The sequence below is a fragment of the Apteryx mantelli genome, chromosome 2 (genome assembly GCF_036417845.1).
Source record: "Apteryx mantelli isolate bAptMan1 chromosome 2, bAptMan1.hap1, whole genome shotgun sequence".
NCBI lineage: Eukaryota > Metazoa > Chordata > Aves > Apterygiformes > Apterygidae > Apteryx > Apteryx mantelli.
This window is the reverse complement of record NC_089979.1, coordinates 22,437,293-22,453,764: the sequence shown is the minus strand read 5'-3', so window position 1 is coordinate 22,453,764 and position 16,472 is coordinate 22,437,293. Positions and strand designations below refer to the sequence as shown.

General features: G+C 37.2%; 1 protein-coding gene across 1 annotated transcript in view; it reads right to left on the bottom strand.

Annotated features, from left to right (window-relative positions):
- Positions 1-16,472, bottom strand: part of SLC26A7 (solute carrier family 26 member 7) — a 74,992-nt gene that overhangs the window by 19,313 nt on the left and 39,207 nt on the right. Inside the window, exons 5-10 of the mRNA XM_067292292.1 lie at positions 14,693-14,845; positions 13,197-13,279; positions 11,413-11,560; positions 9,436-9,549; positions 5,930-6,007; positions 4,549-4,644 (exon numbers count right to left, since the gene is read on the bottom strand). Coding sequence (XP_067148393.1) covers positions 4,549-4,644; positions 5,930-6,007; positions 9,436-9,549; positions 11,413-11,560; positions 13,197-13,279; positions 14,693-14,845 — 672 coding nt within the window. The remainder of the gene's footprint in view (positions 1-4,548; positions 4,645-5,929; positions 6,008-9,435; positions 9,550-11,412; positions 11,561-13,196; positions 13,280-14,692; positions 14,846-16,472) is intronic.

Here is a 16,472-nt window from a genome sequence, read left to right as displayed (position 1 = left end):
GAGATAATCAGCTATTGACTGCAGCGGTAAGACTTATTTCACCTCATATTAACTATCTACAGCCCAGATGTCTACAGCTGAGTGAGCTATCTAGATTCCTACCAAAGTCAATGAAGATTTGCTTATCTGATCCATTTAGGATGACGTTCATCTGACCCTACCTGATTATGCATGTGCCTATTTTAGTAAGAGATGAATCATACCCTAAATTCTACTGACTATACTGACCAGCTCTGTGCTGTCTATTAAGTGAGGCCATGATGACTTGCTCAGGTACAGAAGACCACGCTGCAGTCACCAGTATGTAGCCAGGAGAATCCCATCAAAGTCCTGTTCATTCAGAGTGTGCCTTGGCAGAGGAGACGATGGAGTCCAGCTGGATGCTCTGAGCCCCAGGAAGCTGTGGAGCACACGCCTGCTCCAAAGTCCTTCTGTAGACAACCGATGGATGCATGTATACATCCTCAAGGTACCCTGCACCAAAACTCATGATCCAAGTGCTGAAGTGGAAAATCATCACTACAGTCATACAATAGAGACTGCATAATAGTAGAGTTATAGAGCAGTTCTTTAATATAAATTTTCACAAGCATTCCATATACAAGGGTTGAGAGGGTATTCGTTTGCAGAATGCCCAGGAAACAGATGGACTGGCATAAGTGTTATTCTTTAAAGAGAATTTATATGGAAATCACAGTCTCAAAGGATTAAGCATTTGTAAACCTCTTCCCACCCACTTAAACAACCGTAGCAAAAGTAATTCAAGGTAGAGTATCCACTAACAAAGGAGGGATAGAAAATTTCCCTGAGAAGTCAAAAGCTAGAAGCATCCATGTAAAATTGTTATCATAGGAAAGCTGACTTGTTACTCTGTGATAATTTGCGTGTCAAATCCCTCAGAGCTCTGTCGTGAATCAGGGGCCCTACTGATGAATACCTGAACAAACCTAAAAGACTAAAAAACGAATCCTCTGGAGGATACGATGTTAAAATGTTCTAAAAATACATGAAATTACACCAGTGAGATCAAAATTTCTGTGGAAGATCACCCCTGGGCCTCCTACTCCAAACTATTTTGACCACAGTTTAGATTTTCAGATTTGGACTGTTTTAAATGGCAATAGAGAGGACATGCATAGCCTTTGACTAGCCTGACATTCAGCCCCATGCTTGGGAACAGGAGCTCATCAAATACCTTTCTCAATACTCAAAATACATTTTTTTCTCCTGTCCCTGTATGTGTTCTGATATTGCATTGATGGATGAGATAAAAACAGAAAGAATGAAACAGAAAAATTATAGAGGCAATTACCAGTACTATTTTCTTCATTCCCTCACCACAGTGTGGTGGCTCAGTGTCTCAGAACTTCATATTGGCAAGATCTTGGAGGATACTTGTCAAAAGTAAGCCCCTCTCTTTTGAATGTATTTTAATTACTGACTTAATGTCATTCATTACATTCCTTACATATTTATACACTTTTAATTCATATATCCATATCTACCTTTCACATTAGGACACCATAAAGGGGACATCTATTTTTATCATAAATTATTGCCATTCTTTCTGATTTACAACTCAGATTTACAACTCAGATGTCTCAGGTCTGATCATTTCCTGGCAAAATCATTTGTACAATTTCTAACAATTTTTTATCTTCAAATACAGTAGTACTTCTCTGTTGAATACCTAAATCACATAATTATTTAAAACTCATGAGAATAATCCTTATTTTATTGTCATTTTCATGTACAACATCACCTTCCAAAATACTTTTTCCCCCTCTTTGATCATTTTCAAGTACAACATCACCTTCCAAAATACTTTTCCCCCCCTCTTTGGTCATTTTCAAATCCAACTGTTAACAGCAAAAAGAATATTTTTATTTAGCAGTCCATCATCAGGGACTAGTCTTTGCCTAGTCTGAATGGCTGAGCAAGTATTTTATATTATTTTTATATTTATATATGTATATAATTAATTTTTGTCATTTATTTTATTATTTATATTTATATTTTCATGTTTACATATTCTATTGATATTTTATATTATTTATATTTATATTTGAATGGAACTGAGCAAGATTTTTGGAAATTGTTGAAGCCATCCCGGAAGGTATTGGGACTGACAGAAGACCTTAAGTGAAGGAAGAGACCTTTAAGTTCATATGAATGCTCTGATTGACAGGAGAGGACACTTTGCAGTCTTTTCCTCCGGCAAGAAAGAAATCAAATGTGATTTGAGAGGTGGTGTGTAAAAACAGGATGTTTCTGAGAATTTATAAAAAACAAGTTGAAAGAAAACCAAAACAAACATATGTAATAACATTTAGCTGATAACATTTGGTATTAGCAACCTAGCTCTGTCAGCCTAGCTGCTGCTTTAAATTCAGCTGCTCCTAAACATTATATTTACAAGAAAAAGCAAACCATGTTTCAAATGGAGAGATTTTGAGCTGCACCTTTTTAAATGTAAAAGGTTTTATAAAACACTAATCAACAAATAAATATTCCTCATGCTGTTTGTGTTCAATGGGAAGTTTAAAGAAGTGATAAGGAACAAGGTAAGAATTTGATTTAAACTATAATATTCTCTTTCCATGCACTATCATTTGTCAGACGCATGAGCATAACAATCCTGACTTCTGTGTTACATGACGCACACCCTTCAAAGAACCAGTTCCAGAAAGGACAGCTGCTAATTATTTCCAAATGTTTTATTAGAGTTCCTATCTTCAAAACATTTCGGACAACCTAGGTAATGGAACTGACTCATTTCCAACATGCTGTCAATTGCTGAGGCGAATCTTTTCAGTCCAAAACCAACACCAGTGCAGTTACTCAATCACTAGGCTTGGTCGGCTCCATCATTGCTACACAGCCACGTAAGATCAATGTATCAGTTTATAACCTTACTTTAGATTATGCTACTTAGAGCAAATGATTTACCCTGTCAGGCTAAGGACTGATGGCACAACTACCTAAAGATAAATGATTGTTTCAGACATGTTCAGTCAAAAAGATAAACCCAGACAATTCTTCCTCTATATAACCTCTCTTAAAAATAATGATAGCTGTCAGAGGTGTAATAACTGACTATTCACACATCCTTTTCTGCCAAAACCACAAAAGCAAAAATCAGTCAAGCTAGTCTATCTTTGAGGACTCATCAAATCTAGTGAGCTTCCAGCACATGCTGTTAGAAAACTTGGCTAGCTACTATCTTAATGCCCTGCTAGAGAAGCTATAGCTCTTCTTCCCGTAACTACCAATCGTCTTCAGTCCACTGTTGTCAAAATAATTCATGCTCCATATCATTCACTGTTTAGCAGAAGACCAAATATAGTGCAAGTGGCACAAAACAGCCTCTGATTTTTGCTGCTGGAGAAACATAAGATTTCATAAAAGATAGAGCCTTTCTTCTGGATGATACCAAAAAATAACTCTACTCTGTCACAGAATGTGAAAAATCTGACATAGCCAAACTTCATTTTGTTTACTCAACTCTGCCTGAAACCCAATACTCCATAAAATATTTGATTCAGTCTAGACAAACCATTACTGCTGTAGAATACTAAATTACTGAAGAATTTGACAGAATCCGGTATTACTTCTGGAAACTGCTATCTCTTACGACAGAACAGAAAGATATAGCCAAGCTGCCTTCCTGAACATGTGTTAAATGGAAGGTGCATAAACAGAAGTTCCCAAATCTTTATGGGATGTCTGTACCAGTATACATAAGCTAGAAAGTGGTTAGAGTACTGGTTCCACTAATTGGCTAATATATTCAAAAGCCCTCTCAGAAGAGAAAACTAGGAGTCTTCCTAAATATGGGGTAATCAAACTGAATCTAACTGGTGGTAAGAAACCACTATATTTGAGTGTGTCACATCCAAACACCTCTTTAATACTTGCTAGAAGTTCTGTGCAAATGTTTGTCAGACTATTTAGACTTTGCACTAAACCGTATTTTCGTATTATGTCTCTTTCCACCTATCTGCTCTCTTTCTGCCCTATTTCACCTCTCATCCTGTGGAATCTTTCATTATGACCAAACAATATCTATTCTGACTGCAAAAACCAAAAGAGTTCAGGTAATTTACCTAGAGCACCTTAGGACCTGTATCATTCTCAGATCTGTTTGTCGAGTACAGGCAATCCATATACGAAGAGAACATAGATATCAGGACCTCTGATAATCCTATAATAGCAAAAGTGTGTTAACCAGTTAGAATAGGGCTGTATTGACATGCAGAATAAGATACATATCTGTTCAGATTAACCTGATCTGTATTTACAACTTTAGTATTAAATTAGGCTTGATCCTTAATCATTTGCCAGAGCTCCATTTCTCTTCTATATATAAAGACAATTAACACTTCAGATACTGTTGTTTTGAGACAGAAAATAAGCTGATAGTACACACAAAAAATATTAATAATTATGGCTTGTGCTTATCTCTTCTTGGACCACAGAACTATTAAAGTTTGTTTAGTATTTGTTAAAGCTTCTCAGGAAAACCTCCTAAGGTTAAGTTTCACTTACCCAGTCTATTTTATCCACATTCCAATATTTTTTTAAGTCACGGAACTGCATCAGCATCCCCTTCAAGCCCACAACAATAATGCTTGCCAGAACACACTACAAAGAAATTAAAAAAAAGACCATTATGGAATTGGTAGGGAAAACAAAGGTTTTTTCTCCAACTCAGTAGTCAATATAATTTAATTACAGAAAACTGGAGTTAGTGTTTCAAGTATGGGATGGGTACTGATGTCCTTGTGACACAAACACAGGAGTATTAAACCCAATTTTTCCTTCCTGAAAGATCATGAGAAAAGGACAGAAACTTCAGGAAGTCCTGACTCTCTCTGCACATCATCAGACCAACAACATTCTACCCTAATGCAGGGGACTCTGAAGCACAGCAGCACTGAATTTCTATAGAGTGAAGAATTTTAATTCCCCTTCATTGTCACTTACAAAAGGCCTCTAGAGCAAAGAATCTATGAGCTTTAAGGTAGATTTCAGATAATTTATAAGTTTCAGAATAGGAAAGGTGGAGGAGAGGGACAAAGAAATCATCTGGAGCCATGAGGAGCACAGAACGACGGACTCGCAATGCACAGGCGGGAAAGGCTGAAAAAACATAATGGGAAAGAAATAAAATATCAAGAAAGCAACATATGAAAAGTGTTTTTAAAAATGAAAAAAGAATATACCTGTAATAAAACAGTCAAAACTTAAATATAATCCATACACAAATGGAGGGAGAAAAGCAATATAGTAAGAAAAAAGACATATTCTGCATCTCTCTTCAGGTATCCTTAATTTGTACAATTAGATTAAGCTATATAAGGATCTGTGTTTGAAAAGTGTTCTGCCCTCACATGACATTTATACAGTTGCACAAAGTAAATTTAAAATACATTTGAGCTAAAATTTCATATGCAAGCATGGTGAAGTTCTGGATAATTTTGTAGATGTATTTTGCATCTTTGACAAGCAAAATCCTACATCATATTCGTTACTGGAGTAAACTTGAGCATCCTGGTTAATTTCGGTGAAGCCTTGTCAATTTTCACCTGCATTAATAGGATACATTTTGTACAAACATGCCAAAAATAAGGATAAGAGAAATATTTAATTATATACTTATGTGGAAGCCTATACATGTTACTGTATATAAAAATATTTATATATCTATCTACATATATGTATTTTACATATATATAAATAAAATCTCTATATATTATGCAGTAACCTATACATTTTGTGATTTTGAGATATGTTTTACCCTTGCTTTTCTCACTGCCATTGAAATGAAAGAGAGCTGTTTCAGATGGAGAGCCATCTTCCCCTGAAAGAAATTAAGTCTTTAGAAAATGTTTGATGTAACCTTTAAAAATGAAGACAAGTACTGTACCATGGGCATCCAATATAGCATTGGTCCAACTGCATAGATCACTACAAGAATTAATGCACAAGAGACAAGGCAAGCCACCTAAAAACAAATAAACAAAAAAAGCACATGATGCAATCTAACTGAAAAATTAAAATCTGTCAAAAGTGCTAATAATCAAATATTGTTGACAAAGTCAAGAACAAGATATTGGAGATTCTGGCTATTAATGTGTCTACAGATTACAGATGCATATAATTTCAGTTTTAATCTCTGGTGATTACCTTCAGCCAACTACAGTGAAAATATTGTATCTGATACCAATATTCATGTTTGACCTTGATGTCATCATACAGACACAAACCACAGCATGACTTAAACAATCAGCTATTAAATATTGTGTATTTGTGTGCAGTAACTCATTTCGCAATATTCACAGCACTCACTGTAATTACATTCTGTAATATACACATTACAGTAATGTACCCGATGTTCTACTGGATCGCAGATCTTTGTCATAGCATTGAATAAAAATTCTGTATAGAGGACTATGTGGTTATCTTTGCACAAGAGAAGCTTTGTACTTTCACTGGGATCAATGCTAAAAGGAAACTATTGTGTTAAGTCAGCAACCATCACTGATTCTCATGGTAGCATCTATGTATTTTATAGAAAATGCAGTAGCAAATTATAATTTTATATTAAAAAATGATACTTAATGCAGGTAACATGAATCAAGACAAGTGTGGTCAAATTTTTCTTCACACTATTAGATGATATTAATCTGATGGAAAACTACAGTAAAATAGCAGTCTCCTACTCAACCCCTACTGATTACAAAGTATAGTACTTCAGGCCTTATTAAGATACAGTCCAGATTCACAGAAGGTTTTTGATGATAAGTAGACAGATGCTCACTTTAATTTTGTATTGATAAAACATTTCTTCACTAAAATAATTAGGTTTCATTTTAACAGACAAGTTGTTAAAAACAAAAACAGACAAGCTGTTAAAACACTAGGAAAAGCCATGGTTTACTTAAAAAATACCATCAAGAAGGACTGTTTACAGAAGGGACACAAAATCTGGTGGTAGAGTCACAAGAAACTTTTCCCTCTCCCCACGTCCCACCAAAGTGGGAGTGTTGATTTTGCTTGGAGGACACTTTTCAGCCCATGATACTCCCTCATTTTTGTTGTCTCCTAGGAAAAGATAGCAGCGAAGAGTAAATGACATCACTGAATCCAAGTACAGTCTTTGGAGAAAAAGGAGCTGCTCAGAGCCTCTTCAAGGCTTTTCACATTTCCCTCATGACATGTATCAAATTAAACTGACTTCTTTCTGTGTACTCAAAGCAACCTTTCGGTCTTCTCTTTGCCTGTGATCTAACCAATACTTAGTGACATTCTTCTCATCTGTTCATTCTGCCTAAACAGCTCCAAAGAAGAAGGTTGAGTTGATGTGTTTCTTTCCAAAAAGGAGGAGAAGAAAACAGGAGAGAGAATTTAAGGCGTGTTACATAGCAAATTATTATCATGGTGTTAATGCATGAACAAACTCTAATTTGTACATGCAGACTGCATTACAGTAAGAAACCACTGGATAGAACCAAGTGGATATTTGTTATTTTTACCATGTACTTCCTACCCTGACATCAAACCCTGGTAGATTCTTTTTCCGTTCACGATATCAGCTTCTATCAGCGCCTTTGCTTATGTTCCAGGGCCAAGGTGCTTGAATATACTGGGCAGAGTCTTTCATGTGATACAGTTTTGTTTGTCACAGAAGTTGGCAAGTGCCAGAAAACTGAATCTAGTAGCTTAATTTTTCAGAGATCAATGCTAGTAGCCCTAAGGCTACTCAGAGGTCAGCAGCTGCACATTCCATCACCAAAGAAGGAAGACAAAAAAAAGTTCTAATTCACCTATCCTATACCTTAGGATAAAAAAAGCAGAGATATACTGCATCCATACTCTTATGCCAAAGAAACTCCCTGTTGGTGACTGATCGCTAGATTTTTGATCCCCTTGTATCCAGCACAGAAAACAATTTGAGCAAGTTTCAAAATCAAAGTCCCAAGCATTCATGGTTTACATCACTTTGCATTTCCCTTCAACTCCATATGCCTTGGGTTACCTGTCTATGCCTTCAGGTTACCCTAAAGCTTCCTTGGAAATAGCATGACGCAGTATGACTGAAATTTGGACAGAAGGAAAATGCACGGGTAATCGTAAAAGATGAAGGCTCAGTGTATGACATTGGACCCAACTCAGACTTGAAATAGCCAATAAAGTGGTAGCTAAATTATTTGAATATAAATGCTTTTTAAAGATGGTTATTAGATAAGATAAATTATTCACTACTATTGATTGAGTTCAGAGTATTGTGTAGGTGAATTAGCAAGTAATTAATATGCAGAGCTTTGAAATAAAGCATTATATCATTTTTTTTGTCTTGTGGCATCTCCATGAGAAACAATTACATGTTGTGGTCAAGAAGAATCAGTGCTTACAGACTCTGCTTCTTTCTCATCAGTCATACCTCACAACCTTTTTCCTGGCAATACAACCTTTACACAAGGCAAGAACAACAGTCATAAAAGAACAAATGTGATTTAATAGTGACTTAACTCCTCAGAGCATAATATTTATAGGGCGTGATGGACATGGAGTTGTTGAGGAAGGTGGGAGAGGCAGGAGAGGAGGTGCCTGGGGCTGCCCGCAGGTGTCCTGGCTGGGGGGGCACACAAGGGGCCAATCACACGCCAAAGTCGCAGCTGCACAGTTTGTTTTCTCTGCTGTTCACGGGCATGGTTCAGAAAGCTAACAAACTTACACTGTCACAACGGTCATTTTGCTCAGTTGCAGATGCTCAACTGCTCAGTTCTCTGAGCTGCTGCAATAAGAACTTTTGGATTTGGTTTCCAATGGTAGGAAATAGCTAATACCTATCCTAAAAAAGCTGAATGTCATCTCCGTGGGCACAAAGCAAACTTACTGATGGACAGGACATATAAACCATGCCACGAGGCAGAAGTTGGCAGATTACTTGGTTCTTTTAGGAGCAGCTCCTAAGGTCATTTTCACTTCATTTTGAAATTCAAATATAAGTGCTGATTTTTTTAAAAAAACCTTCAGTTTACTATGTACTGTTAAATCCGTTAAATACCATTAGAGGGCACTTTTGTTACAGTGCTGACAATTCCACATAAAACTGAAAGGGTTTATTTGTAGTTTCATGCAGTCTGTGAAAGGACAAAGCAAAACACTAATCTTCTCACTGCCCCCAACTCTAAAGTTTATATTGAATTAAATAGATACAAATGAATGAGTGGAACCATTTGCTTTTCTAGCAAGACAGTTGCTGATCAGATGTAATTCAATGCAGATTGTTAAAAATGACAGTGAAAAGTCATTCTCCAGGATACAGGAAAAGGGAGGATAGAAGAATACAACGGATAAATCAGTACAAGTTCCAGTGAGCGGCATCACAGCCTTAATTGTCCTACTTACTTCAGTCTAACTCATTACCTGTGTTCTGGCGCCCGTACTATATAAAAGTGCCGTACGTCCCATCGCTGCAGCACTTGGTATGCAAAAGAAAAATGAAGGAATCACGTTGCTGAGGCCATGAGCCAAAAGCTCCTGCAAAGTTGTTAAAAAGAACACATAGTTTTTTTCCTATTTTTCTGTCATTTCAATGCTGCTTGCCAGCAAAGGAGTTCCCTGCATAAATATCAGCAATGATAAAGAATGGCCATGTTTCAGGGGGGAAAATGTTACATATACACAGGATAAAAGATCTCCCAACACAGTGTATCATGATTCAGACTTAACTTGAATGATACAGCTGCTGAACCAGATTCATTGAAAGCTGAAGCAGATACATTATGTTCACAGAATAAATGACATTGCTAGTTTTTGAAGATGAGCTTCAGCCAAAACATCTACATTCTGATCCACATCTGCATTTTAACAGCCCGGGGTTTGGAGCAGTGGCATCTGGAGTAGGTCCAGATCATTTCTGGCTTATGACTTTACTGAGAAAAGGCTAATCACTGATTTTCTTCTTTTAGAGCATGCTTTAGTGAAAGTGAAGTATGGTAGCAATACTACACTATACGCTATCTTTCATTACAAATATACTTTATTTGGCTTGCACATCTGCCTGCCATAGGGCAGAGGCGTATGCATGGCCCCTGAGTGCAGCACAGCTGTATCAGCCCAGTGCCACTGTACTCCTCACGGCATGGTGCAGCACTCTGCTTGCATCACTGACTGCCCTGGTTCCAGTCGGTCCTATTGTAGTTGTTTTTGCCCTTTGCTTCATTACTCGATATAGAAGTACTCATAGATTCCACCACCTCAATAATTAGGCTGAGCTACATATTTTCTAAGGGTGGTGAAAGAACTACAGGTGTGCGTGCTCCGTTAAGTGCCCTGAAGCCCTACAGCCTATCATCATAAAGCCAGGCTTCTGTCACACTCAGACAAAGCGTTTTCCCTCTGCTCCCTATACAAAATGGCCCTGCAGGATCAATAGAAATTCACGGCACAACATATTCCTTCTGAAAAAAATTTTAGACAACTGAGTAGACAAGAACATTTTCAATGCATTTTTGCGTGATACCATGACTTGCAAAAGACTTGCACTGATCAAGCAAAACTGAACTGTCTTGACAGGGTGTTCAAACAGGCCTCCAGCTGCAGAGCCAACTGTTCTTCATTCAACTTTATGTCATCTATCTCAAACCCTTTAACAGAAAGGTGGGGACAGCATTTTAATCACACAGCATGATTATCAGCTAGGACCTAATCTAGAGAATTGAATGTTTCTTGCCATAGTGGGTGTATTATTATCTCCACAGATTTTCAGTTGGCTTGAAGTTACCCACCCTCTATGACCAGCAGGAAGGCAGCATAAGTAAACATTCCACTTTTATTTAAGCTCGCCTATTGCAAAGGGGAACTCTCTGTACAAGAAGACCCTATGGCTGCAAATTTGGCACTGCTGTCTGAACTCACCCTGCCTCTTTTATACAAATAAACCTTTGCTTCAGAGGACACTTCTACTTTGCGTAAGCCTCATTTTATAACATCAGATATGTCCTGGGGCTGTAGTTTACTTTTAGAACTGCTCTGTTCCTTTAATCAGTGGCTAATTTAAAATCTTAGCTGGCTTTAATAGTTCAGCTGCCAGAGGAGAAGCAGTGTCGCATCTTAGAACATTGGAAAAACACATGAACACCCAAATTGGCTGCTAGCTGCACTGAATGCAGCATTATGAGATTATCCTGAAGGATTTGCTTCTTCAGTAGGAGTCACTCAACCAACTAGGAAGTTCTGCAGAGCTGATTTGGGTAAGACTTGATTTTTACTGAAATCACTGGAAGGCCTCATGATGGCATATGGAACTTCCCCTTTCCTACTGGGCATTCATCTATAATACATTTTCAAAACGGTGAAGCAATTTCAAGGCATTCTGACAGTAAAGAGAAAGAGCTTTACCTGGTTGTCATCCACAGTGTACTTAAACTTTTTAGCAGAGCCTTGGGCTAGAGCTAGTGATGCTACATAACCAACCATTGCTACTCCAAAAGCTTCAATGGCTACTTCAGGCAGGACATTCATGGGTGGCGCTCTTGGTGATGGTATCCTGTAAAAATAAAGATAGTCCTTTTTGCAAAGTGTTGTACACAGCCTCAATATACCTGTGATTTGTAAAAATACAAAAGAAACAACTTTTGTATGTGCAGCTAATTTTTTAAATACTTATAAAGCAACTTTTTTCAATATTTTAAATAAATAAGATCACAGTCTTTTGAGGACTGCAGGGGAGAACTTGTACAGGAAGATGAAATGGTCTCAGATGGAGTCTCCCATTTATAAATTTTGATTTGAAAAATTACTAAGGCATCATTGTAAATTAGCTCTGCTACTGAGAAATATAATCAGCAACCATTCCCTAACTTTTTAATGGGAAATAAAAGAGATTCTACTGGATTTTTTTCTTTTTTATAGTTGTTTTTTTTAAATATTAAAATTTAAATGATTTAGTATTTTTGTAGGTTATGGATAGTCGCTCACATTTATTTCATCTAATTTTTGGCACCTTACTGAAATGCCTCTGTTAAGAATTAAATCACCCCAGACATTCTCTGTACTTCATGAAAAGACTTCAGTGTCTCCAGAGCTCACACCACCTAAGAGCAGAATTGTACTCCTAAAGTTTCTAACACTCTCCACTGACAAGGCAATTAGATATTCCAGATAAGTGCCTAAAAATACCTAGGAAGGATCCATACTTGTGCTTGTATTTTTCAACACTACACAATATTAGCATGTCAGGTTAGACAGAAAATAAGCTTCTAATTAAAGCTGTTCCAATACAATTTAACAATATATAATACGTATCAAGAATACATAACCTTGTTTTAACTTCAGGTCTACCTAGCAGTCAATTTGCCCTAAATAACTCAAATTGTTTCAGCAGCTTCCCTTATGTAATTTCTATTGATGCAAGCTTCCACACATGCAATCTTTCAGTCTTGGACTGCTTAGAATGTATTTTGTGAAATTTAGGAAAACCCTGCAATTTCCAACAGAGAGATTACACACAGCCGTACTATCCTGTCTGCCTTACTGATCTTAGAGTTTGAGTATTCTCCTTAATATCTAACCTAATTTTTCTTTCCAGCTAATTATACTGAATATTTTTTGTCCTTCTCTTCAAGGTCATGGAGAAAAATAATTGCCATCCTCTTCAGAATAGTCTTATACATACATGAAGATGACCAACATACCTCCAATCAGATTTCTCTTCTAGATTAAATATATCTAAATCATTCATTTTTGCTCAGAAACCACATTTTCTAAAATTATTGTATAAGTGAGTGGAGAAGAATGAAGTGTATCAATCTACAAGCCTTATCTGACTGTAAGTCCTTTCCTCTACAATAACCCAAGGCAACCCACAGAAACAGCAGAGAATGTTCTGCCCTCCTGTTATACATCCACCAGCTTCATCAAGCATTTAGTACCCACTTTTTATCCCATAAAATAATGAAACTACCATGAAAATGTACAAGAAAGTCTGCATTTTTATTATGATTTCTATATAGATAAACCTTTTTAATGTGAGACTGAACTGTGAGAGACTATTTGAGGAGGACTGCAATGAATATGGTAGATTTTTGCTATTTGTTATTTCAGAAAACTATTTTGACCTCTTCATAGGCTGCTCTCAGATGTATAGATATTTAAAATCCACAAGCTAATAAAAAACACATTACCCTTCAGGAATATGTCCCACAACTTCTAGCCCATAGACGTATTCCATATCAGCGTAGTAGCAGGCAACGGAGGTAGCGATTATCTGTGTGATTCAATACAGAAAAGATATTAAGTTTCTACCACTTTTAGGTTCTCGTATGATCCCTATTACTGCAATACCCAAAAGTGATTATGCATTTGTCCTTATATCAATCCAGTAAGGTAGGGAAGTATTTTTACTAATTTTTTTGGAAATATAGATGTGAGGCAAAAGAAGCTAAGATCTGGATGCAAAAATGGATTTAGAAAGGAAGGATGAAGAAGGACTACAGTGGAATTTAGAGGCTCTATCTTTATGAAAGCAATCTGTAAAGGTCTCTGAAAAGACATAGGAATTTTGCCAATCCATGCTTAAAATGTCTCCGCACAGCATGCACCGCAGGTTACTGCCATTTTATATTCACGCAAACAACGTAAAGGAATTCATAATGTAGATGGTCCTGAGTGGTCTGACTCATCTGATGCTCTCTGAGCACACCTAATCCAGGCTGGCAGCACTGACTTCAGCACAAAACACAGCAGAAGGAGATGTGCCTGCCTCTTATATTTATTTTCCAGTGGGTAGAAATCTTGCTGAGGAAGTGGAAAGTTTGACCCTGAGGAGGTTCAAACTCACTTTGCCTGCTTCTTGTGAGATGAATATGTAAATTCCAGACAAACTGTCACAGGTTCCAGTCCACGATCCTAGATTTGCTTGTACCTTTCATCCAGTTTAATAGGCAATACAAAAACAGATCTTAGAGCGGGGACCAGAACCATTCTACCTTCTTTTCCAGCATTTTATCCATGAAAAAATGTTTGTTTTGTAAATCATTCCTTCAGCAAAAGAAGAGTAATTGTGATGATCTACTCTGAAAAGCACCTGCCCTTCAAAGTTGTTTATTTTCTGTTAGAGATCTTCAGAAAAAGAGAAAATTTCTGTCCTGGTGCTGGTAGTTTGACCAGAGCATAATCTTTAGAGTAGGGATTTACAGCGCTATAGCTAATTTCAGTTTAGCCTATGCCATGTGAAAGGAAAACTGCAAGCAAAATTGCAGAAAACAATAGCTTAGGTACTTAACTTTGTTGCAGACAAATAACAAGCAATATCTAAACCACACATATCCCGCATAAGACTTTCCTGGAGTTTATATATGCTGGTTACTTTTCATTTTCTGTTTCAAATTTCTTACGCTTTAACCTTTTAGGCTTCATGTTCTTGCAATTATGTAAGAAATAGTAAACACATGAAAAATATTTTACAAATTGGGAACGTATGTCATTTCTTTCTTAATTATTTAGCTAAAGTGTTTCCTGTTCTTGTATTTAACATACAGCCATGAAAATTAGCTATCCATTTAATAAATGGCAGGTGTGGCTGTGGGTAACTATAGACAACACAGTAAACTTCAGCAGATTAGTTGAACCACTGAAAGCCTTGTAAAGCAAAAAGGCTGATTTTTGATTTCATACTTACCAAAACTAGATCGATGGGAAGAACAACTTTAATGTTTCTTTTAAATTTCTCATTCAATTCTTTAACAAGAACGAGCACCACAATGCTCAGCAGGGACAGAAGCAAAGCCTCTAGTTGAACTGATCTGATATTCTCAAATATGTAGGCATAAATCTACAGTGATTGAAATGAAAAACAAACAACAATCACAGATCACGAAGTACATCACTCTGGCACATCATTCCATGTTACGGCACATTCTGAACCATATCAGACATCTAGAATTATCCTTGAGGGCTGAATCAATACTCAGGAGCTGAGTAATGGCATTCATTTAACATTTTGCAGGCAAGAAAATCATCAATTTTCTATAGCTAAAATACTATGGACTTTTGAAAAACTCTCAAAATGTAGTGAATATTGGTATATAAAGAATACTATAAATTTCTATTGGTAGAAGCAAGCAGGAAAATTGCAGTAAATCCAACATTTATCCTTTTCTTTCTCAGTTTCATTAAATTCAGTGAGATGAACAAGTGTTGCACAAAAGATGTTGAGGGAGGCTTACATGCACAAAAATTTATTTTCAGTGCCTGTACCTCATGACATACATTGACTCTAACAGTAAAAGTTACTTTGGGGGAAAAAATTTTAAAAAGCTATAAAGGGAGGGGGAGAGAGAAAAAAGAGCGAAAGAAAGAAAAGAGAAAGAGAAAATGCCACAGTAGATGGTTGGGAAGAGAAGTGACACTATCTCCCCAGACAATCATCCTCTTGAGGGTCAATGCAGCTGGGAGTCCACCCAAATACTCTTGCTCATTACGCTAATAGTGCTCAGAGCGAGTGGTAAAAAGAGGGTGGAGGGAAAAAGGATGATTCACACATCAGTGGCAACTGCTTCCCAGGGGAAACACTTCATAACCGTGCGTGGGAATCTGTGGGCGCCTGGCTGTGAGAGTAAGAGTGCTTTGGGCCGCAAGGTTAAAAGTAGTGCCACAGCAGGCTCCGGGACGGGGCAGAAAGGCTGCAGAGCTGCAAGTGAAAGGCAGACTGCAGCGCTGAGAGAGACAGAGGAGGGAAAGGAGAGGAGAAAACGGGGAGCTGCAGATGGGAAGCCCTTAGCATTACAAGGTTAAGGAACTATGCAACAGGAGCTAAAACATGGCCAGAACAGTACAGTTGGACCTAAGCTGAAGGAAGGAACTAGGGGGCTGAATATAAGGAACCTATGGGATAAGAACAGAAATATGGAATAGGAATAGAAAGACTTATGATGACGAATAAAAGGGATCTATGATGATTAATAAAATATTCTAAGCATATAGGTAGGTTCAGAAGAACGTTTTTTCCTTTACTCCAGCATGGATCACTCAGTTATCAATAGAGTTCACCACCACTTCATTGCACAGTTCAGAAATCACTGAGCTTCTGCAGGCTTGGAACCACATCGTTATGGTACAGGAAAACTGCAATTTTAGTTCTTTTCTGAATCTGAGGATCCAGAAAACAAGGTATAAATCAGTATGAGAACAGAGTAACAGAAAATAATGAAAAAATTTGCAAGTTCACTGGAATGTTTAGGAGAGCTGAAGAAACTTGGAGGTAAATTCTGCCCAGGAAATAGAGAAAAAGTTATATGCCTATCATGAGGTACTTTCATGCCTCATGAGTAATAGAAATGGTCTATTGCCTAGAGGAACCAAGAGACATCAACTTGGACATAATACTTGTGCTTACTAAAGCTGCAGGGGAAAAAACAAGGTAGGCTCAGTCACTTGAATTCTGATTAAGGTTTTCAGAA